The 24,456-nt window shown below is 42.9% G+C and overlaps 1 protein-coding gene across 4 annotated transcripts in view; it reads left to right on the top strand.

The window, feature by feature from the left end:
- Positions 1–24,456, top strand: part of ZNF462 (zinc finger protein 462) — a 95,035-nt gene that overhangs the window by 21,882 nt on the left and 48,697 nt on the right. For 3 of the 4 annotated variants that reach the window (XM_030003675.2, XM_030003676.2, XM_041120666.1), the window contains 2 exons: positions 17,721–17,972; positions 18,564–24,052. In XM_030003675.2, coding sequence (XP_029859535.1) covers positions 17,753–17,972; positions 18,564–24,052 — 5,709 coding nt within the window. In that variant the 5' untranslated portion in view covers positions 17,721–17,752. Of the gene's footprint in view, positions 1–17,715; positions 17,973–18,563; positions 24,053–24,456 lie in introns of those variants that run through there. The other variant, XM_030003678.2, reaches the window with a different exon arrangement.

Below are 24,456 nucleotides of genomic sequence, written 5' to 3' on the forward strand. Positions count from 1 at the left end.
TTTGTCCCAGGCATGGGTGCAAAGGAGCCTTCCTGTCTTTAACTTGAACGTTTCCTTTCTTCTAGTAATCAAGCCTACAGATACAGCCCCTGTGTGCTCAGCTGAAAAGTAAACCACTTTTTTTTTGACAGTGAAGCTTCACTGCCAAAATGATCTTGTACTGCAGGTGGCTAGAGGTATATGATGCAAGTTAGTTTGTCAGCTTTGGAACACATCTCAAGGGCAGGCTTTTCAGGTAGAGTGAACTGTAGCACCAGTCCTGTGATTAGCAAGTCTGGTTCTGCCTGCTTCAGCTTCTGAGACCTTGAAGATCCATTGCAGGTTCTGCTTTCAGGTAAGGAGAAAATTAGTCCTGTTTTGACCCTCCACTTCATAATAAAAGGCTGTAGTAAGTACTGATCCACATAACGGTGTGGTCCTCAGCTGGGGAAAATTGGCAGAACTCCAGCAAATTTCTAGAAATAAAAACCTGAAGAAATCTCTAAAAGCACAGCAGTTACTGGGACTTGCACAAGATTCTGCAGCTTGTAAGAATACAGCAGCAGAATGTTGGAATGACACTGATGGCTTAATCTTTCTGTGATCTCTTGTGTTTTTATGAGGGAACAAAAATCTTTAGGAGAGAACTTTGCTCCTGTTCTCTTGGTGGTATTGGCTTGCATGGCTTTGTTTTTCTTTGAAAACTGATAGCAGAAGACTATCCAGCCTTCAGGAGTGGAGCCATCATATGTGGGGCTGTGCAACAGGAGCCAAAGTTTAAAAATAAAATACCAGGCTGCCTTCCTGAGGATCCAGACATAGCATACACACATACGCACACATACACAGTATCTTGACTGACCACAGTTATATCAGTTACTGAGTTCAGAGCAACAGACAATGAGAACCAAAAGGCAGTCTTGTTCCTCAAAAAGAAAGAGGAAGAAATTTAAGACTTCTGCAGCCTCAGATACCAGTTTCTGGAGTGCATGGGAGGCCCCCCATCAGCAGCAGGGTTGAGAGACAGTAAGACCAGATGACTGTCAGTCATTCTTGGTGGTGTCTGTTGTAGCCCCTTCCCAGGCCTCCCTTTTGTCCCCTTATTTTCTCTGCCCTAGTGAGTAATGGTTCTGGGCAGAGCAGTCTTTTTTGAAAATGTGCTCCTTAAGAGATAAAAGCAGTGGCTTTTATTTCATACTGCGTGCTCAGTGACCAGCATGCCACATATCTTCATAAGAAATGAAAGACCAGCTCCCTTGACTTCAGAGCTACCTTGAAGATACACATCACCAGCATCATTCTCTGTTAGGCTGTGGAAATAGCAGATGATTAGTTTGCATCTTTCTAGAAGACCTGGAGAAGGAGAGGCCTATGGAGGAGGTAGTAGATAGACCAGGAAGAATTACTTATGGCAGAAAAGCAGAAATTTAAGGTTTAATGCCAGGAATACAGCTTGGAAGGTGAGGTAAGTTATATTAGAAAGGAATGATCTTTTGAAAGAAAGAAACGGTGGCACTACTCAGACAAACAGTCTAAGAAAATTGGAAGATACAATTCTTGATCACTTCTGGGGTAGACAGGGATGAAGAACGTGAAAGATTGAACCCTTTTTTGCCTGCTTCCCCAAAATGCTGATGTCATATGAACTTCCAGACTTTGCTTGATAACTGGGAGCTGGGCTGGCAAGGGTGGGAGGTCAGAGTTCCTCCAGTGGCCTGGTGTGAAGCAGCTGTGCACAGTCTTACCTGTCTGTATGCTGCCTGAAGCTGGTGTGCTAGAAGATTGGAGCCTACGCTTTTGACTGCATGGAGTGGGCAGATGCAGTTTCCAGAAAAAAACCTGATCCCCAGATGCTTCTCATTGTAAACGCAAACTGGATTTTAGGGAGGCTTCTTCCAGCTGCAGCAAGCATGTTTGTATATCTCAGTTGACAGCTACAGGGGAAAAAAAACCAAAGAAGAGGTGCTACCACTTTGTATCTCTGCCCAGGAAAAGTAACAGTCACAGCTGCCCATGACACACTTGGCTTTTGGCAGAGCTCAGGCTGGTTCTGCTCTGCAGACATAGGATGAAGCATGCTCAGTATGCTTCCTTCAACAGGAATGCCAGCAGTATCTTGGATTACTACAGAGACTGCTCAGTGTCTGTGAGCTCCTTCTGCAGAGTTCAGGTTCACATTAAAGAGGATCAGGAGTTCTCGGTAGGCTGTGCATGGCTCTCGGCACAGGCTAATCACATTTTTTGGAAAGTTGTATTTTCTTAGACATCCACCTCTCAAACTGGGACATTTATTTTATTGAAGTTTTTCAGAGAAACCATACTAGCTTTACATACTAGTTGAACATACACTGAAGGTGATGCTGTAGCCTAAAGATTTTGTAGGACGTGGTTCTCTTACAGTCTGAATATTTTTTTTTTTAAATCCTTAAAATATCTGGATCTTGTTTGTGGTAATGTCCTAACAATGAAGGGTAGGTGCAGCTGTCAGCATGTGAAAACTAATTGCCCGGTTTGTTCTCATAAATTTTGTTAGCCAGTGTGGAGTGGAAGTGTGCACACACTTTGTGGCTCTAGCTAGCACGTGTGAAAGAGAAGTCTGATTAAATCAAACTTCCTCTTCTTTGGTCATGAATATCTCCTGCTTACAGAAGACATGGAGGAAGACTTAGAGCGTTCCTCTTACAAATAATTTTATTAAGGTGCTATAAAGAAGATTCCCTTTGATGACTTCTGGTAAGTTTTGGTGGGTTTTTTGTCCAGACATTTGTTAGAACAGAAGAATTATTAATATGTTGCCCATTATTTAGAAGAGTTTGGGAAAAGAGTGGAAGGATTCAGCAGTTTGGCCAAAATCGTATTAAGAGAAAAGCCTTTCAAGCCATGTAAGAATTTCAGGTTTTCTAGCTCTCAATCCTTCAGAACAAATATCCTTACTCACCCCCATATAAAACTCCCTTTTTGGATAGTCACCCTTTTTTCCATGTCCCTCCTCCTACTGTGATCTCGAGCAATATGAGGGTTAGACCATGTTCACCATCCCTAAACTCTGTCTCCCCTCATATTCTTCTCAGCTCTGCAGACATTATGCTGAGTTGACCTAAATTCTTCAGCAAAAGGACTGGATTCTGTGCAGAAAGCTGGAAATGGCAACTCCAATTAAGAAGTAAATATGAAGATAAATAAAGAGCATCAGTAATATCCTTGTGTGTGGTGTATGATTTACCCCTGCTCCTGAAATTTTAACTTCCACTGTGCTGGAGAACCTTTCATTGTTAGTTGTGAGAAGTTAGGACTGGGATTTCAGGGACAGTGGCACAGAAAGGTAGCGTGCCATAACGGCGAAGGGTTGGAGACTGGAAACCAGCTTTCTGCTCCTGGCTGTGCCACAGACCAGCTGTGCAACCTGGAGCCAGGCTACTTCACTTCCCGTGCTTCTCCATTACCAGGTAAAGGAAGAAGGTTCTCCGTGGTGCAGACTCACTCACCCTGTTTTTCACACAGAGGGAGCCTTCAACAGTGTGGCTTGAAGCTGCATGAGTCAAATAAATAGATAGTAACTGCATGGAATAGAGTGTCAGTATTGCTACTTGATATATTTAATTTTGCCTTTTTGTTCCTTACATATTGCCTACAGGTTGTGAGTCTTCAGATTTTGTTCAATAATTTGAAGCTGTCTGAAAACCAGGGGAATACATCAGTCTTTTCTCTCTCTGAGAGCAAGTCACTTCTGCTGACTTAAATGACTTGTGATAACGGAATGGAAACCTGAAACATCCGATACTGTCTTTCGTCTTGCTTTGGTGTTCCATAAACAGCAGAAGGAAAAATGAAATTTCTGCAGGACTGATTGTATACTTTTGGCATAGACTCTTTTGTCAATGAAGTCCTAAATTAATGTGAATCTTTCACTCTGCATACATTCCTGCAAACAAGAACCCACGCTTGAATGAATGCTTGTTGCTAGAAACAAAAAAGTACAAATGCCTTTTATTGAAATGAGTTTTAAAGGGAAGAAAGTCTAGAATGGACTACAAAACACATTACATTCTTCCTTTTTTCTCTTCCATAGTGTTAAAGGATGTTGGCTAATATAAATGCAGTGCCTCAAAATACTCTTTGTATGTATTTTGGTGTCATGAGGTTCATGTATGCCTCTTTTGGGATGAAAAAACAGGGAGGAGATTGACCTGACTGGCAAGTGGTGTTGCTGAATGCTGTGTCTGAAGGGCTGTTCATTTAGCTGGACTCTTACTGAAAAGAGACATGTGTTGTTTATCTCTGTGATTGTCCATGTCTCCTCTCCATGTGTAGTTGAAAAGATGCTTCCTGTCCTTTTCAAGCAGCATAAATGTGAGGACACACAATTTTACAACAGTTGAGTCTATGGTCTTTGTGGTTCAGGGTTTTTTTTCTCAATTGCTTGTTTCCATCTTTGTTCCTTTAGTAAGAAGAAGAAAAAAGAATATCTTTATATGGTTGTGCTTTGAAGTAATCCTGCTGTATTTTAAAACCTCTTGAGCTGGAGGATTCAATGACACTTTATCTACCTGAAGTATTTATGTGTACCTCTAGGAAAGCACTAAGTTGGGAAGTTTGTAACTTCTTTCCCTGTCAGTCAAACTTTGTTTCCTTTATTTAAGTGGTTCTATAATCATCAATAAAACCAATTTCAATTATGTACCTCTTTGCTTTGGAACTGTAGAACATAGCATGTGTGTCTTTGTCATTACCATAGGTGAATATTCTTTCTCTTTTTTGAAAACATTGTGAGCCAGATGACTGTTCCTTTGCTTTCAGAACATTTGTTCTGAAGTTTTCAGATTAATTAAAAGGAACGTTATATTGTATATTTTTGTTTGTATCTCATCAGGTTGAAAGTTCTGTTGGGTATTTTAAACCATCACAGGGCTTGAATCTTCTGCGTTTTTTCAGGTATTTTTAAAAATGTTTTTGCCATCTTTGTTAGCTTAAAATATATCTTACCCACTTCCATCTACTTTGCGTGCAGAGTAAATGTCAAGGTTTGTCTACCGATAGAGTTATTTAGACAGAGCTATTGCAGTTTCAAATAACCCTTCTTAAGTCCAAAAGCATGTCCAAGTGTGGGTACAACCTCACTTCTGGTTCTTCTCACCCACGTGGCTTGGTGTGACATGCAGGATGGTGTGGAGGCTTGATGAAAGTGTAGGAAGACATGCTGAGGTCAGTTGTAGAGGGCTTCTAGTGAGAACAGTAACACTAAGTGGATCCTTCAGAACAAAATGGATCTGCTCCATATGCAGATACACAATGACCTCATTTTATTTCTGTGTTTTGGTTGTGGAGCTGTTGGCAGTCAAGGAGTTCTGTCCCCTCGATTCCAGAGAGGGAATATCCCTGGAGCAGTTACTCTCTCTGCAGCTAAAGCAATGGCTAGCGTACCAATGGGGAGAGAGGAGAACTGCCTGGACTGCTTTCCTAGAGCCAAGCATGGACTGGCTTCTGGTTGTAGCCAAAAGCGGAATACCTGTCCTGAAGAGCCACTGTCCCATGAATTTTCAATAACATACCTGCATTTGCAATGAAATAAGAGATTTTTTGAGGATGAAGCTTATGAGATGGCCATTTCTTGGCCAGTTGTCTAATGCTTCTCTTCAGGCTTCTTTTTGTTGCTTCTTAGTATTTATGTGCAAAACCAAACTCTTGGTGAAGTCTAAGGTGCCACTGGGCTGCCTTTTCCTGAATTTGTCTAAGAATCTTGGTGGTTTTTTCAGGGCATTTTTTTTCCTCTTTGGAGAAGGTCGCATTTTTGACTACACACATACATGAGCACTTTCTAAAAAGTCCTTCCACCTTGAATTTACCCAAGAAGTCTCTTCTCTTAGGCCAGGAAAACTGAAAATCTCTTCCAGTCTTCACCTTGCTTTAAACAGAGTGTGTTGAGTTTTCTACATCCTGCTTCTTGCAAAAATCAAGCATTTGGGTTCAGTTTCCAGGTTACACAGATTTCCAAAGGTTAAGGAAACTAATTTATCCCGAGACTTTCTCTGAAGCGGTCTGTCCTATGCTTTTCTTTTTCCATAATGAAGATACGCCATCTTATTTCAGAGTGTTTGAGTAAAACATGATGGCTGGGTGTCAGATTGGTGGTGACCTGAGGTAGCTAAAATCTTCAATGAACTATTTGTAAATTATGAGAAGTTGTTAGTTTAATTCACTGGGTTAAATAGAAGGAGTGGATGGCTGGAAAATGTAAGAACAGGGTGTTCCTGGTCTCCCTTAATTTTTTTTTGCAAAGAGATCCTTTTTATGTTGATAAACTAGTCTTGAACTGAACTTCCCTCATCATAAGAGACATTGTTTTCTTTATATATGGTTTGGCAATTGTTTATGTATTCTGGGATAAAGTTTTGACAACTAATTTCTCTTTTATGAACTTTCACCCTGTATCTTTAGGGTAAAGCAAGAATGGTTCCATTTTCTTCAAAATGAGAGTATTCTTAGGACAATGGGAACTGATTTTTTTTTGTTCTAAAATGCGATTTTGTTACCTTCCTAGTTATTTAAAATGCTTGATTTTTTTTCAGTTTTAAATGGTTAAATGTAAAGCATTTACAACAGCAGAAAAAAACAAGGTGTTGTGTAGTTGCAGAAGAGAAAAAAGCTGCAATAGTTCTGTAATGTCTACATGCTTGCAAGGATTGTAGCTTTTGCAGGATGCAGTTGGTTATAATCTCAGCCCCTCTTAGCCATAGGCCTTATTACAGTGAAAGTCTTAGTTATTTTTTCTTCTTCATAGTCCATTTCCTGTCTGGGTATTTCTTAGGAGGAAGAAAAAGAAATTGTATCTTAGTGGCTGACCCTCAAACAGCTTATTTAAAGCAAAAAGGATTAAACTAGGACAGAACAACTCCATTAGGAGCTTCAACATCTTACCACAGCTTTAATAATAGTTTTCTCCTTAATTTGAGTATGTCCAGAGTAGTCAGGGGAAAGGACTGTTTATTATTGGAAAGACCAGAAATAAGGTTAACAAGAGGTTGGTGTTTTTTTTCTTTTTGTGAGGGAGATTGTTCTTAATTATTACCTGCATAACAAAGTATGTTTCTTTTATAGACAGAGAGTAGCAGCTTTTTCCTGTTTTTAATGTAATAGTTTCTAATGCCTCTTTGATCCAAACAATTTATGGCTGGAGAACTTCCATTAAACTTGGTCATTTCATAGATAATGTGATCCATAATCCTAGGATCACTCTGAATCCCGGCCTTGAATTGCATTGTAAATGTTCCCTTTAGTTTCTTCTAGAGACTGTCTGCTATCTGTGTATCACATAAATGATGATGATTGAGCTAGTATGCTATTTTAAGTATTTTGTACTTGGGCTTTATATATTACACCAACTGCAAAAACTTGTTTCCTGGAAGGACCAAGTGGGTGGAGATGCAGGTTAAAGGGGGAGTAAAAGAAACAAGGTTCTTATTTGGACCCAGGATATTGCATTCCAGTGTGAATATATTGCATCCCAACATGTAATCCAATGGACTATATATATATACATATATATATATATATATATATATATAGTTATTTGGGACAAAGTAAAGTATTTTGGACAACATAAGTGTTAGCTGAAACTTGTTACTCCTTTCAGCAGTATAATTTTTCAGGCATCAGTATAGGACCAGCATCTTGCTGCCACTGTCCCAAACAGACAGAGTATCTTCTTGCATAGGTGGAAAAGATCTTTTGGGAAAGGGCAGGGAGAAGAGTGGCAGCCTAGTGGTAATCACTATTCGGAAATCTGTCAAATACTGGAAAAGTATATATTCTTGTACCTGGGGCAGAGATGCTGGCTGCCATACTGCGAGTGAGTCAGTGGGCAAATAAAACTGTGTATTCTGTCTGGCATTTTAAATGGGTCAGTGATGGATTTGTATTACCTGAGGAAATGAACTGGCTGACAAAGAGGCTTCTGCTTGCTGCCCAGCAAATGTCAAATATAGCAGGAAGCTTGGGGGAAGGGGAGGGATAGCTGGAGACAAAGGCGGTGTTAAAATAGCTAGGATGTCAGTGGAGCTCCTCAAATGAACGAGTGATTCTGAGGAGTAGGCTGGGAAAGCAGAACAATCTTTAGGCTTTGTTAATCAGTATTTTCTTGTACTCCAGTAGGGTTTCAGCCGTGGATCCTGCTTTATAATTGAAGTCGTGCATGAGGTGGGTTTGGGCCTGCATGAGGTGATGTGCTGTTCTACTTGGCTTTGTTTGCTGGTACAGAACATGACTTCTGGCGCTTTGGTTTTATAGGGTTAAACCCATTCCTCTGAATGCCCTTTTTCTTCCTCTCCACATGCTCTCTGCACGGGTGTAACCCTTTACAGGAGTACTGCTGGAACATGTAAGATCTCAGGATGGACTGAGGGAGAGTGCTGCATCATTGGGGATGAAAGGCAGGCAGTGGGCTTTGGCTTGCTTGGATCTGATCCATGCAACATTTCTTTGGTTCCTGACTGCCCTGTGAATTTCTCTTACTTAGAGAGTCTTGAATGTCCACCTAACTGGGAGCTGTATTATGAAAATGATCTTTGCCTGGAAGATTACTCCCCCCACCAGCCGAGTTCAGTCTCTGTCACTACTGCTATGACATAGGTCCAGTCTCTGCACTTAAGGAGGAACATGTGTCCAGCAAAGCACCGTCTCACATCTGTCTTTCAAGATGGCGATAATCTCTCTTTATTTTGCCTTCTTGAAGACATTTTTCAGCAGTCACAAAGCAGAGCTTTGCCCGTGGCATTTGTGGTTTGTGAGTGCTAGTAACTTGATTTCCACCTCTGTGACTACACTGAGAGTGCCTGCTTGTGTTTTAAACCAGCTGTGTTGGTTGGTCTAAGATCTCTTAAGATTAAAATTCTGTGACCCCTAAAATAATCCAGCAGTTTACGCATTCCCATGGTTTAGCTCTGTCACCAGTTTGTAAGCTGTATTAGCTGCTGTAAAAGCACCATGCTGCTTGCAAACTAAGATTGGTCCTCTCTAAAGCGTGATTGCAACTCACCAGCTACAGCACTTAGCACTGTAAGTGACCATGGAATAGAGCATGTAGATTGGGGTGAATGGCAAGATTACTTTTAAAGGCACTAAAGGCTGTGCAAGCCTGTTTTAGGGTTCATTTAAGGGCAGATGGCCATCAGGAGATAATCTCTTCTGTCTTCAGTCACAGCTTTGCTCTTTCCCACTTCAGTTCATGGTCTAGCAGGGTGTGTGGTTGAGTTTGTCATATCTGATTTGCCACTGGCAGGACCCCTTTATAACGGCTCTGACTTTTCTTGGCAAGAAAGAGATCTTTGCTGGAGTTATGCCAGCCTGAGGAGCTTGCTCCTCCCCCTGCTTCTTCCAGGGTGAGGCTGGTAATGCATCCTTTGTGTAAAGAGCTCCTGGAAGATGTTATTTGCAATGCACGAGAAGGAATTATGTTGTTTCTGGAGTACTCAGGCAGAGTGCTGCCGTGTTCTTCAGCACCACCTACTGACATGTTCCTCTCCCAAGTCCATGTGCACTTCTCTTAACTCATAGGCACTGGATTTCTTGAGGTAATGAACAATACAGTCTTGGCTGGAAATCAGAAACCCCAGACCCACTGCTTTCAGTTGCATAATGCCATATGGGGAGCACTAAGGAGCAGGGTACAAAAGCCAAGTTGCTTGGCTCTGGTATCTGTTTTCCTAGGTTGGGCCAGCCCACTTGCCTCTTGAACGCGTATGTCTATGCAGAAGAGTGTTGAGAGGTTGGGTTGTGTCAATGAGGTGGATGACTTGGCTTGTTTCCTGTGAGCATCTAATGGGAACCAAATAGCAGACCACATTTCTACTCTAGAGTTTTGCCCTATGCTATTCCATTTTCCTCTTAAATCCTGGAAGAATTTAAACAGATATTTTCTTTAAAGGTTTTGACTAGGAAAATGATTTAATGCTTTTTTGTGTGTGTTTTCATTTTCCTCTTCTTCTTCACCTTCTGGTAGGAAGGGAAACTAAGTTTATTCTTTGAAAAAAAGGAACCTATCTGATCAAAATTTCCCCCTTCCTAGTAAAATTGTTGTTGCATGTTCTTATAACACATGGCCAAAGCAGTATTATGTTTATTGACTCTGGTGAACCACAGGAAAACTTGACAAAACTGTCTGTGTGTCTGTATTTGCACCTCCACAACTACTTTTGTGCAGTAAATTAAGTACCTGCCATACTTAATAAAGGAAAAGGTCCTACTCTGACCATTTAGTTGTTCAGATTCTCACATATATTTGGAGTCTTTCTGATTTTTGTAGGGATTAATAACTTGCCATGAAAGTAATTCAGAAGATCAGAAAAATCCATCCTAATTTTGCTTGGAGCAAAAGTATTTAATATTCGAGAGCCTTCTCATAGGTGAAGTTCTTCATCCTAAGACTCAGTTGCCCATGCTCTGTATCATGTAATGCCTCACAGCTAACCTTTGGGAAGGAAAGACAAAAAAATGTCGGAATTATACTTTCTGTGACACTCTCAATTTGTCTTTTAATTAAGTTGTGGCTTTTTATTTGCAATCTGCTTTTATTTTACAAGTTTTGAAGTTTGAAAGTATCCTTTAGGCATTTAGGTGGCCTCCTCATTTATTTTTTTAGAAAGAACAGATACATATGTAGACTCAGGAGCCCAAACAAAGAAGACATTATTTGTGAGAAATAGAAAAGGAGTCATCAGCATTTAGATAGCTTGAATAAATAAAGCCCCAGCCTGATGCTCTTTGTAGTTTGGTTACTTATATCTGAATTGTCTTTGTTGATTTGATTCCCTTGCAAGTAACACATGGGTGAAAGATCAAGTATTCCATCTTGGACTTTTGTCTTCCTTGCTAGGGAAGTTTGTGTTTTCTGCAGTGAGACAACTATTAGTTTGCTCTGTCTGCTTGAGGCTAGGGACTGCAGTCTTTTCCTCAAGATACCTCACAGAAGCTGATACTGTGCTGATCTGTGATTCTCTTTTCTTTCATACCTCCTTGTAAAATCTATGGTATGCCTTCATTCTGCTAGGTTCTTACAGTGAGATGGCTAATATGCATTAATGTTCAGTAACTGTGTTTTTATGGGGTTTTTGTGTTTGGGGTTTTTTTTTTTCCATTTTTTGAAAAGTCATAGTCTTGGAGAACCAGTTGAGCTGATAGCAATGTATCCATCATTTGGACCCATTTCAGGTAATTTATGTATTTCTGTATTAAGTTCCCCAAAAGAAAAACAACCAGAGGTTCTGTGAATCCTTATTTTCTTCTTGAACTGAAAAACTCATCTATGCTTCTGGCCTCTCTTCCACAAGCTTTAAGAGTAATGTGGTTAATATTTCCTTTAAAATGTAGAAGATTTTGCAAGCTGTGCAGTAGCTTTACAGTGATGTATTCTATGGTATCAGGTATGTTAAATGAATGCATGTATTCAGGGACGTAAGTAAATAGAAACTGTATAGGGATCAACAAAGTTGGTTGTCCTGTTTTCCATGACCGGAAGATTTCTGGAAAGTTTGGAATATAATGTACAAAGAATGTGTAGTAGGAAGACCTCTTTTTATGGAATCAGACCTGGAGCCCACTTCAGGTTCAAACAGTCTTCCAGGTGGCTGGATAAATACATTTTAGGAAAAAAATGAGTCCGTCTCTGCTCAATTTAGATCACTGTTTTTACTGTTGAGTTGTAACACACCTCTAACAGAAGTTCTTTCCTGAAAATATCTTACATTGTAATACGTATTTCCATGTAGGTCAACAGAAATATTAACTGGAAGAAATGGGCAACAGGATCACAGGTATCAGAAAATGTATTTTTCTCATGGGTGTAACTGTTGAGTTTCAAAATGTAATAAACAACCCAAAACTGGACATCAGTATGGACATCTTGATAATAAAAGCTGTAATAGGTGATAAAATTTTACCGTAAGTCCTTTACATGAAAATATGAACCACAAAGTAAGTATATTGGAGCGGACCGTTGCAACCCAACCCATGGAGTTCTATGAAAATCCAGTTCAATCAAATTAAAAAAAAAAAAAAAAAAGAGTGAAAAAAGAAACGACATTTCAATTTGGTTTATTTTGATACCAGCTTGGAGGAGTAACTCCACAGACAACCCTCAGAGGACCAAGAATCCCAGTGGCTTGACTGGAATTTGGTCACTGAAAAAGACGCATGAGTTGAGTAGGTTTGCCTGACACTAACTGAGAGGTGAATTCTTTGAATATTCTCTGAATTCCTCATTAATTATGGGTTGGGGTTTTTTTGTCATAAATGAAAATGAGGCTGGCTTCCTCCAGGTAGAAGAGCCTTCAGGTTTCCAGTTTCTCAAATGTATAAATGTTTGCATTGCTCCTGTGATTTTTCTGGTTTAGTCCTAATTTTCCGTGTTGTGATCTTACATTGTAAAAAGCGTTTAAGACAAAAAGAAAAAGGGCAAGCCAAACCCAAACCCAAGGACATCTCAGCAGCAGCTCCATCATATGTGAGCTGAACATGGCCAGGAGCCCAGGTGGCATGGCTGGAAGTTCCTTGCCACAGCTGTAGGCACTGCTGCCTTGTAAAACCCAGGCTTCTCTGGCAGGGAAAAATGTCTGTGGTGTTACTTATGGGAATTTGAAAACTTGTCATGTCCCTAATTAGTTGCTTGTGAATCACATTGCTGTAGTGTTTGGTAGTTTATTTCCGGTAGGTTGATGTCTGACAGGAAGAAAAAGGCAGCAGGGAGATCAGATCAACACTGAAGCTTCCTGCATGTTCTGAAGGAAAAAGATCACTCTGGTGCGTGATTCCAGCCTCTGCTAAGACATTTTGTTCATGCCAGTCTGCTTTGACCCAGTGTGCCGCTTGGAAGCCGCTGGGGGTCCCCATGGAGAGGCAGGTCAGGGCCTGGCAGCCAGGGCCTCTCCCACTGCCCGAGCCAGGAGCAGGTCAGGCCCAGGGGCAGCCTCCGCCCTGGGCACTGGGAACCTCCCTGGGGCCTGGCGGGGCTGCGGGCCTGCCGGTGGGCCTGGCTCGGCAGGGGGCCCAGGGCAGGGCGGCATTGCTGGGGCAGGGGCTGATGGTGCTAGGGCATGAAATGGGATCCTGGGCCATGGGGGAGCCCCAGGAGGGCTGTTGAGGAAGAGCGAGGCCTGTGGGTGCCCTCAGGGCCCTGACACACACTGCATCTCCAGGGGAACTTTGTCCAGTTGAAAGGGGTTTGGGAGTGTTTCTGCTGGTGTGATGGGGTGTGTAACATCATAGAAGCGTAGAATCATTTAGGTTGGAAAAGACCTTTAAGATCATTGAGTCCAACCATAAACCTAACGCTGCCAAGTCCACCGCTAAACCATGTCCCTAAGTGCCACATCTATGTGTCTTCTGAATACCTCCAGGGATGGTGACTCAACCACTTCCCTGGGCAGCCTGTTCCAGTGCTTGATAACCCTTTTGGTGAAGAAATTTCTTTCAGCTCCACCTTGGGGCACAAAGTAAAATGAAAGTTGTGTGTGCAACCTGTGTGTATGAGGTAGGGATGAAGATGCCTCTGATGATCTGACTGAAGGAAGGGTTGGAGAACTGAAGATTTCTTTGGTTTACATGAGATGTTACTAATACTGAGCTGGAAGTTCACATAGTGTGTGTGGTCTGATTGACCTTTTCAGTTGTGGTTGTGCATGTGCATATTCTTAACTTCTAGAAGCTCTGCTGACTCCATCTCAAAATATAACGGATGGGTACTCAAACCGCAGAAGCTCAATTTTGAGGTCAGTGCCTTGGGCTTCACAATTAATTTTGTATTTTGAAGCTTTAAACCAAACTTAAACATAATGATTTGTACTACTTTGGCTGCTGCCAAATTCTGTAATGACTGTTGTTCAACAAGCACAATTATCTTTTGTTTTGGATTTTTAAAAACCTAGAAATCTAATGCAACTGTGTCTCTGATGTTCTCACACATTTATGAGTGTGGAGGAGGATGTCAAAGACAATCTGAGACTTCACCTTAGGTCTTTAAAACTGTGGCTTTGAGAATCTTTTTGCCCAATGCTTTGGAAGCTTTCCCCTCATAAGGAAAATGAGAAAACCTCCATATTAAGCATTAAAGCCATATATTTTAAGAGGTTGTAAATGCAAATTAGTCAGAGAATGGCATTCTAATAATCTGTGTGGTGAGGTTAGCATTGCATTAGTAAGGGTATTTTAGAAGTCACATTATCTGTAGGCAATGTGGTCTGAAGCAATTGGTTGTGAATATGTTAGAGGGCTTGTGGGATTTATGGATTCTTTTCATGGTGGTTGTGTTTGGTTGTTTGGGTTTTTTTTTCCAGACTTCCTTTTCTGCTCTTGAGTTAGCGGATTTGGTAACTCCTCTCTCACTCTACCTCCATTCCCCTCTAAATTTTCTTATTGTGCTGTTTGAAAATTTAAAGGATTATGGAATGCGTTGTCTTAGCTGGTCATGATGGAAACATGCAAATCTTGCTTTGGCTCCTTTGCTTGGGGTGTGTGTCTTGCCAGTGTATTAACATCTGCATTTGAAAATGCTCTTTGCTGGTGGGTAGGTGGGTTTCTCTCAGTTTCATATCCCATGCAGACAAAAAAGATGAGAGAAGGACACACGTTGTATTCCAGGTTTTTTGATATATAAGCTCAAACTAGCAGTTTGTGGTTTTCTTCGCCTTTGTGCAATGCCTGAATTTTGAAGAAGAATGTGGAAATGCTAGAGCAGAATTCCTTACAAAATGCTTCATCCTGCTTTCAGTGTGATGCATGGTGAAAACATCGCATTTAAGTCCATTCAGCTGTACCTGATGTTTGTTTCTCATAGCTGCAGTAAGATTAACCTCTTCTCTGACTTGGTGCTGACTTTGGGATACAGACCATGCTGAGATTCAAGCTGGAACCCATTAGAAAGTCTTGATCAGTTTTTGTAATCAGCAGCAATTAATGATCTCTCAACTCTTTCTTCTGATTTGCAGCAGAAGGGTACTGTTGGTTTAAGATTGTCTAGACAGCAGCCAGCATCCGTGAGGATACCTTCTTCAAGGATCAGTGTATCACGACTGCTGGAGATGGGGATGGTGGTGGGTTTTACCTCTTGAAGCTGCCAAGATTATCTTTTTTCAGAACCTCAGGTTTGCTCTCCCTTTTGGTTTTCTATTTTGTAAGCTGGAGGAAGTTTCCAGAAGAGAAAGGAGCTTAAAGTGTTTTGTGGTGGTGTTTCTAAAGGGTCTGAAGTTTTCCGGGGGGGGGGGCATGAGTGGGGAAGAGCGAGATTTGTGTGTGTGTGTGTGTTGTTTTTCCTCTCTTCTACACAATGGAGCTTTCAGAGAACCTCTCTTAAAAGGCATAGCTACAGCCTTTGTGTGAAGGGTGTGTCTGCTGGCAGGGTTTGCTGATGCAGACAGGCTGGCTGGTGATTAACAAAGGTCATTAGACTTTGGAATCTGGCAGGGGAGTGGGGTGGTGTGTCTTCTGCGCCAAGCAGGAGGGCTCCCCAGTGACAGGGCAGGCTGGAGGCCCCTCGCCTACCCCCCCTCCCCGGCCACCCGCCCCCCCCCCGGGGCTCAGCTGTGTGTCGCCTCTGCCTGTAAGACAGCTTGGACCAGTGTCTTGACGGTGTAATGCTGTGTTTCTGGAATGAACCATCACATTTGTCATCCATGGGACAGGGGAACCAACCCTAGGAGATGGTTGCAGGCAATCTGCTCAGGAAAAGAAGGTTCTGCCTTGGGCAGTGCAGGGTGACTGCAGCAACACGATTTGGGGGACAAGTCATGCAGGAGAAGGGGAGATGTGTTCTGGGGATGCTGATTTTTCAAGCATCACCCAAGGAGGAGGAGGAAAAAAGGGGGAAGAAAAAAAAAAGCCTGGTGTGCTTGAGATGAAGCTGAGATAAGTGAGGCCATGTTGTGCACAGGCGAGAAGCTCTGAGCCTCTGAGTGCAGGAGTTGTCTGAGCTAAAATGGCTGCTCCCAAAGCTCAGAGGACTAGGGCAGCTTAGTGAGTCTTAAAGCTTCAGTGACGCAGGGGCTCATATCTCTTGAAAGTGTGATAAACACATTCAGCAGAGCTGTGGCTTGTTTGGCTGAGATGAAAGGACTAAGCTTGGGGGATGGGTAGTGAAAACTGGATGATCTGCTTTTCTGTGAAGTGCTCTAAATGCAGGAGTCGTCTGCTCCATGGAAAAATTTGTTTTCAGGTCTAATGGACTGTGCTAAAGGAGACGTGGGGTGGGGCTTCACTCACTGCTGTAATTTGATCCAGAGCAGATAGCAACCTCTTCCACACAATTTGGTCTGGTGCTTGCACATAAAAGCTTGAGTATCTCGATTATTGTAACTTTGTTAGCTGAAAAGAAGCTGGTGCAGCGTTCATTTTCTTTATTGGTGGTGGGAGGGAGTGGGGGGAGAGAAAGGACACAGTGCAGCCTGCACAGTAACGTAGGTAAATATGTGAGGAGCCTCTGTGATTAGGCTGTCCAGAATTTGACTTGCTAGAAGTTTATTTTAGCAGGCTATCAGAAGAAGCATTCTTTCATATAAAATCCCAATGCATTACCCTCACTTGTTTCTGTGCCCTAATTTTTGGAGCCTTCTCCTCACTGTGGAAGTAGCTTCATACCCTACATACAATAAACACATGGAATTTTCAGTGCTTTGGGCTGCCCTTGTGAAATGCTCAGTTTATCATCCTTTCCCAGTGCAGCACATGGATGCTTAAAGAAGTAATTCCTTTGTTAACATTGGAAGGTTGCTCTTGTGCCCAAGTACTGCATAGGGTAGGAGGGTCTAAGTCTTTGTCTTGCTTGTGCATTGGATCTCTTCTCCTTCATGATGGTGTGTAAACATACAACTGCATTGCAGGATTAATTGGTCACAAGCTGAACCACCATGCTTCATGTTACCCTTTTTTATATTGCTTTGTACTTCAAGCTGTGCAGGGCTTTTGCATAAATCGAGGAAGTCATGAGTCTTTGTAACTCGTTTCCATTTTCAGTATTCCTATTCCTGTTGCTGTCCTTTTCTTCTCCAGCCCTCTCCAGCCCCCAGCCTGCTAACGCACAAAGGTCATGTCCCCAGAATAGACTAAAATGAAACTGTAAACATTTTATCAAAGAACAGAGATGCCCTTACAAAGCTTGGTGGAAGTAGGGCAGAGCAAAGCATTCTGCCTGGGGTTCATATAGCTGCATCTCACATTGTAGTTATGTCTAGGTTTCCATCAACGTCAGGACTGATAGGATGTTGAGAAGAAAGGCAAGTTTCTTCCTGTGAAGGCTTTTGATCTATGGTAGTGAATTAGACAGGACTTGGCAACTTCCAGGAAGGTTCGAAGCCACTGTCTTCCGATTGTGAATTTCAGTGCAAGACTGGGAGTAATGTACTGTTTCTCTAGCATATGGGTTGCAGTCTTTGAACAAGCAAACTTCTGAGCAGCAGCCTTATCCTGTGTAATGGAAAAGCCATGAGGACAAAGTCCATTGAATCAATAGTCACTTGTCAGAAAGTTGACTTTGTAGAGTTGAGTCAGCAACTTGTGAGCTACCTAGATAGGACTTTATGTGAATCTGAATTGATGCCTCTTAATATGGTAAGCAAAGACTGACTTTTACACCGCAGTATTTGTGGAATCTCTGGAAATGACTGAGTCATCATAAGCTTGGTATTACCTGTTTTCAGGATCTGTTACAATGGCATTGCTGTAAAACATCTCTTTTTTCTCTCCTTCACCTGTTTTTCTTGCAGAGTTTCCTAATGTAAAAGATCATCCCTGAACCATGGAGGTGCTGCAGTGTGATGGCTGCGATTTTCGAGCTCCATCTTATGAAGACCTAAAAGCTCACATTCAGGATGTTCACACTGCTTTTCTGCAGCCAACTGATGTCTCTGAGGAAAGTCCTAGCCAGCCAAGGTCTGGTTCCATGAATGCTAGCAACCAGACCGAGGTAGAATTTTCATCTGTAAAGGATGAATTTACAATTGCAGATGAAATAGCAGGTAAATCTCAACTGGATTAATCTCAACTCTTAATGCCCTATTTTACATGTGGCTTATTTCAGTGTGTTTTAGTTTCTACTTTTAATGTGATTTTAAAAACTCACATTATCTTTATTGCTGTGTCAGCAAAGCAGATGTCTAGCTTCAGCCATATTGGTTCTGACCATGGCTTTTTGTGTACATGCAAGCATGAAGGATAGTTTTATTTCCCAGCTGCTTTTCATGTAGTTCTTCATATTGCTTTTGGGTTTTCAGATTTTCATGGTTGTTCTTTGCTAACATGAACCACCTTAAAATTTTCAACTTTATTAGTGTACTAGCTTTCTTTTTTCCTCAAGAAGATTATTTTGGAAATTACCTATCCCAAACTGTACACCACGGTCATATATATGGAGAAATTGTGCATAATGGTAATTTTTCTTACCATTGCCTGATAATGTAGGTCTCACCATAAATAAATGAGGGAATCCTGGTGTAATTATTATCTGTTCAGGATGTGGTTGCATTCTTACGCATACAGGGTGGGTGGAGAAAAAAAGCCTCTTTGTTTCATTTTATTTATTTACATATACACCTTAATTCTCATTTTAGGGCAAAATGCAACAAGTCAGATGGGGACTGGAAGTTACTATAGTCAGAGCCAGACTTTCTATGGTCAGCACATGGCTCCAAATCCTAAACCAACCAACAAGTTTTTCCAGTGCAAGTTCTGTGTGCGTTACTTCCGTTCCAAAAACCTCCTCATAGAGCACACACGCAAGGTTCATGGAGCACAGGCTGGGGGGAGCTCAGTGGGGCCACCAACTGCTGGTCCCCTAAATTACAACATCATGATGCATGAAGGGTTTGGCAAAGTTTTCAGTTGCCAGTTCTGCACCTACAAGTCACCCAGGCGTGCAAGGATTATTAAGCACCAGAAAATGTATCACAAAAACAACCTGAAAGAGAGTTCAACTCCTCCTACTGCTGCCGCTGCTATGTCTGAATCAACGTCTGCTTCTGTGCCAGTGCAGGAACCCTGCAAGGAACTGCCTGCAGAGGTGGTAGAGCGGAGCATTTTGGAATCCATGGTCAAGCCCCTGACAAAGTCTAGGGGCAACTTTTGCTGTGAATGGTGCAGCTACCAGACACCTCGAAGGGAGCGCTGGTGTGACCACATGATGAAGAAGCACCGCAGCATGGTAAAAATACTGTCAAGCCTGAGGCAGCAACAAGACGGAACCAGTGCACCTGATGTACAGAGTAAAACTGCCCAGAATCCCTCTCCAAACTCCAATTATATATCCATGAATACAACAGGACGTGAGATGTCGAATGCTAATGTCTCAAACTTCAGGAGCTCTGTAGGCAATTCCCTTATCAGGCCCAACTCTTCCACATCTTCCAAGTTTTCTTCTGTGTCTTACCCTCAAATGAAGCCTAAGTCACCTCACAACTCGGGCATGGTTAATTTGTCTGACAGATCCCGCTATGGAATTGCTGATATGACGAATTCTTCTGCTGACCTGGAAACAAGCAGTATGCTAAATGACTCCAGCTCAGATGAAGAGCTAAATGAAATGGACAGCGAGAATGGCTTGAACTCCATGGATCACCAGACCTCAGGAATGTCTGCAGAGCAGCTGATGGGATCTGATGGCAACAAACTATTGGAAACAAAGGGAATTCCCTTTAGAAGGTATATGAATAGGTTCCAGTGTCCTTTTTGCCCTTTCCTGACAATGCACCGCCGAAGCATTTCCCGTCACATTGAGAACATTCACCTGTCTGGGAAGACAGCTGTGTACAAGTGTGATGAATGCCCTTTCACCTGCAAGAGTTCGTTAAAGCTTGGTGCCCACAAGCAGTGTCACACAGGAACAGCATCAGACTGGGACACTATGAACTCTCAGACTGAAAGCATTGCCTCTTCTTTGAATGACAGCACAGTGTCTTACGAGAGTGGAAATATAAATGGCAGGAAGTCAACTGGGATGATGGAACCTGTGCAGCCACAGCAGCAACAGCAGCAACAGTCACCCCAGCCCCATTCACAGCATCCATACAAGTGCACAATGTGCAATTATTCCACCACAACTTTGAAAGGCCTCAGAGTTCATCAGCAGCACAAGCATTCATTCTGTGACAACTTGCCAAAATATGATGGACCGCCATCGAACGTACCACAAGAGAGTGAGGCAGATGCTCACCCCTCTTCCAGCACAGTGAAGAAGAGCCAGACCTCCATCCTTGGGCTCTCATCTAAAAATAACTTTGTTGCAAAAGCCCCTAGGAAGGTGTCAAATGACTTCCCTCTAGATCTCTCTCCAGTGAAAAAGAGAACTAGAATTGATGAAATAGCGAGCAACCTGCAGAGCAAAATCAACCAAAACAAACAGCAAGAAGATGCTGTGATTAATGTAGAGGATGATGATGAGGAGGAGGAGGACAATGAGGTGGAGATAGAAGTGGAGTTAGACAGAGAAGAAGAGCAAACAGAACCAATGATAGAGGTTTCCAGTTCTTATGCACCCCAGCAAATGTGGGGCAGAGAGGCTAATGATTCCCAGAAGGAGACAAACTTTAGAAGCATGCAGCATGACTACAATTCCACCAATGGAGCAGAGATTGAGCTCACTTTATCTGAAGATGAGGAAGATTATTACTCTTCTGTCAGCATGAAGGACCATCAGAGCCCTAATGCCTCTGTTCTGGGGAGCCAGTCAAACATGTATGGTACTGATCAGAACAATGAGAATTCAGAGTTTAATGACTCTGGCAGGCTTTACTATTGTAAACACTGTGATTTCAGCAACAAATCTGCCAGGAGTGTTAGCACCCACTACCAGCGAATGCATCCTTATATTAAATTCAGCTTTAGGTATATCCTGGATCCCAATGATCACAGTGCAGTATACCGGTGTCTTGAGTGCTACATTGACTACACAAACTTTGAAGACCTGCAGCAGCATTACGGAGAGCATCATCCTGAAGCTATGAATGTACTGAACTTTGATCATTCTGATTTGATCTACCGCTGCCGCTTCTGCTCTTACACAAGCCCAAATGTTAGAAGCCTGATGCCACATTACCAAAGAATGCATCCCACAGTGAAAATTAACAATGCAATGATATTTTCAAGCTACGTTGTTGAGCAGCAAGAAGGGCTGAACACGGAGTCTCAGACACTGAGAGAGATCTTGAATTCTGCTCCAAAAACTATGGCAACCTCCACCCCCGTGGCTCGCGGGGCTGGTGTGCCAGCTGGTTTTAACAAAAGTGCCGCCAAGAGTTTTAGTTCTGAATGTGAAAATCAGAAGGAACCTTCAGTCAATACTGTGGTTGTTTATGACTGTGATGTGTGTTCATTTGCAAGCCCTAACATGCATTCAGTTCTTGTGCATTACCAGAAAAAGCACCCTGAAGAAAAAGCATCGTATTTCAGAATTCAGAAGACTATGCGTGTAGTCTCGGTTGACAGGGGCTCTGCCCTGGCTCAGATGTCTTTTGAGTTGGGGACACCCGTCTCCCCAAAATTGTCCAACTTGGCTTCTCAACCTCCACCTCCACCCCCACCACCCCCAGACCTTGCTACTGAACTCTACTATTGCAAACACTGTTCATACAGCAACCGCTCAGTTGTGGGAGTGCTTGTCCACTACCAGAAAAGGCACCCAGAGATAAAGGTCACTGCCAAATATATCAGACAGGCACCCCCCACCGCAGCAATGATGAGGGCTGGTGAGTTGCCACCTGGTATTCAGAGGCCACCAGTGTCAATGCAGCAGTTGAACCGGGGTGGATCTGAGACCTCTGTGAATCCTCCCGAGAATGAAATGTTCTTCTGCCAACACTGTGATTATGGAAATCGGACTGTGAAAGGTGTGCTCATTCATTATCAAAAGAAGCATCGTGACTTCAAAGCTAATGCAGATGTGATTAGGCAGCATACAGCCACCATTAGAAGCCTTTGTGATCGCAGCCAGAAGAAATCAACTGGCAGCGTGCCTGCTCACACCTCCAGCACTGAACGGGACAAGTCAAAGCTGAGAGCCCTCAAATGCAGGCAGTGTAGCTACACATCACCTTACTTCTATGCATTGAGGAAGCATATTAAGAAAGACCATCCGAATCTGAAGGCTACCGTCACATCCATTCTGAGATGGGCATTTCTGGATGGCTTGATAGAAGCTGGTTATCACTGTGAATGGTGCATTTATTCACACACAGAGCCAAGTGGTTTGCTTGTGCATTACCAAAGGAGACATCCGGAGCATTATGTTGACTATACATATATGGCAACTAAACTCTGGGCAGGTCCCGATCCTTCCCCTCCTGCCCTAGTGATGCCAACAGAGATAAAGACCTATAAATGCAGAGACTGCATTTTTGAAGCATCTTCCATTTGGGATATTACTAATCACTACCAAGCATTTCACCCTTGGGCCATGAATGGAGATGAATCTGTGTTGTTAGATATCATTAAGGAGAAAGATGCTGCTGAGAAATCCATCCCACAGCCCGATGAAGCTGGGGCCAGGATGGATTCTGAGGACCAGATAACAACATCACAGATGGATCAGGATGCAGAGTGTGCAGAAGATCCCAGCCTTTCCCAAGAAAAAACTGTCCAGCTGGCTTCTGCAAACCCTGCTATCTCCTCCACTCCATATCAGTGTACAGTTTGCCAGTCCGAGTACAACAACTTGCATGGTCTCCTGACACATTATGGCAAAAAGCATCCTGGCATGAAGGTGAAAGCTGCGGACTTTGCTCAGGATATAGACATTAACCCAGGGGCTGTATATAAATGCAGACATTGCCCATACATTAATACACGTATTCATGGCGTTCTCACACACTACCAGAAACGGCACCCATCAGTAAAGGTCACTGCTGAAGACTTTGTGCATGATGTGGAGCAGTCAAATGATATTGCTCAGAATGACGTGGAAGAGACAAGTAGGATTTTCAAGCAAGGTTATGGTGCTTATCGGTGCAAACTCTGCCCTTACACACATGGAACACTTGAGAAGCTGAAAATTCACTATGAGAAATACCACAATCAACCTGAATTTGATGTTTTTGCCCAGTCACCACCAAAGGTGTCTGCGTCAGTGGAGCCAGACATGGTGACTGAAATCAAGGCCTCCCCAGAAATTGCTGCTGAGGATGTTGGAGAAGTCTCTGTGCCAGCACCTCATTTCTCCAGTTCTCATTTAGTGTCTCACACTGTTTTCCGGTGTCAGCTCTGCAAATACTTTTGTTCCACCCGGAAGGGGATAGCTAGGCACTACCGCATCAAACATAACAACGTCCGGGCACAGCCAGAGGGCAAGAACAACCTCTTCAAATGTGCTTTGTGTTCATACACCAACCCTATCCGCAAAGGGCTTGCGGCACACTACCAGAAAAGACATGACATTGATGCTTACTACACTCACTGCTTAGCAGCCTCCAGGACGGTAAGCGACAAACCCAATAAAGTGATCATTCCATCCCCTCCCAAGGATGACACTCCTCAGTTAAGTGAGGAGCTGAGGAGGGCTGTAGAGAAGAAGAAATGCTCGCTTTGTTCCTTCCAGTCCTTCAGCAAAAAGGGTATTGTGTCCCACTACATGAAGCGTCACCCTGGTGTTTTCCCCAAGAAGCAGCATGCGAGCAAGCTGGGGGGTTACTTCACTGCAGTGTATGCCGATGAGCATGAAAAGCCAACTCCAGCTGAGGACAGGAATGACTTTGAAAAGCCTGAGGTGGAGACTGAGGCTCAGGAAATTGAGTGGCTTCCCTTCAGGTGCATAAAATGTTTCAAGCTGTCCTTCAGCACAGCAGAGCTGCTGTGCATGCATTACACTGACCACCACAGCAAGGATTTGAAGAGGGACTTTACCATACTGGGAAGTGGCACCCGCTCTCAGAACCCTGTCTACCAGTGCAAGCACTGTGATACGAAATTGCATAGCACGGCAGAGCTGACTGCACACTTGAATGGTCACAACGAGGAGTTCCAGAAGCGTGCCAAACGTCAGGAGAGGAGGAAGCAGCTTTTGAGCAAGCAGAAATATGCAGATGGTGCTTTTGCAGATTTCAAACAAGAGAGGGTAAGGATTTGTGTGTCTGGTCTCTTTCCCTGCTTTCTGTTCCCTGCTCCCCACTCCCTGCCAGGGAGCCCACTAATGCCCACTTGCATGTTCTCTTTGACAGCCAAATGACCACAGGCTAATGAATGAGTCAGCATGCCAGTGAGCTCCATAAGTCAATTACACATTCTGCTTTAATTTCCTCATCCATCCTCCACATCTCCCTAGGTTCTGTAAGAAGCCCTGCTCCTTCCTACTGCTTCCTTCAGTATCTTCTTTCCTTCCTCCCACCCTTCTGGAAGGCCATCTGTATCTGACAGTTACTTGTCCTTTTGTGGTATGGCTGCCATATACTTTTTTGCAGATTCTTTACAAAATGTCCCATCCCCCTCTTCCATGTACCTCTGAATAACACATCAGTTTCC

The sequence above is a fragment of the Aquila chrysaetos genome, chromosome Z (genome assembly GCF_900496995.4).
Source record: "Aquila chrysaetos chrysaetos chromosome Z, bAquChr1.4, whole genome shotgun sequence".
NCBI lineage: Eukaryota > Metazoa > Chordata > Aves > Accipitriformes > Accipitridae > Aquila > Aquila chrysaetos.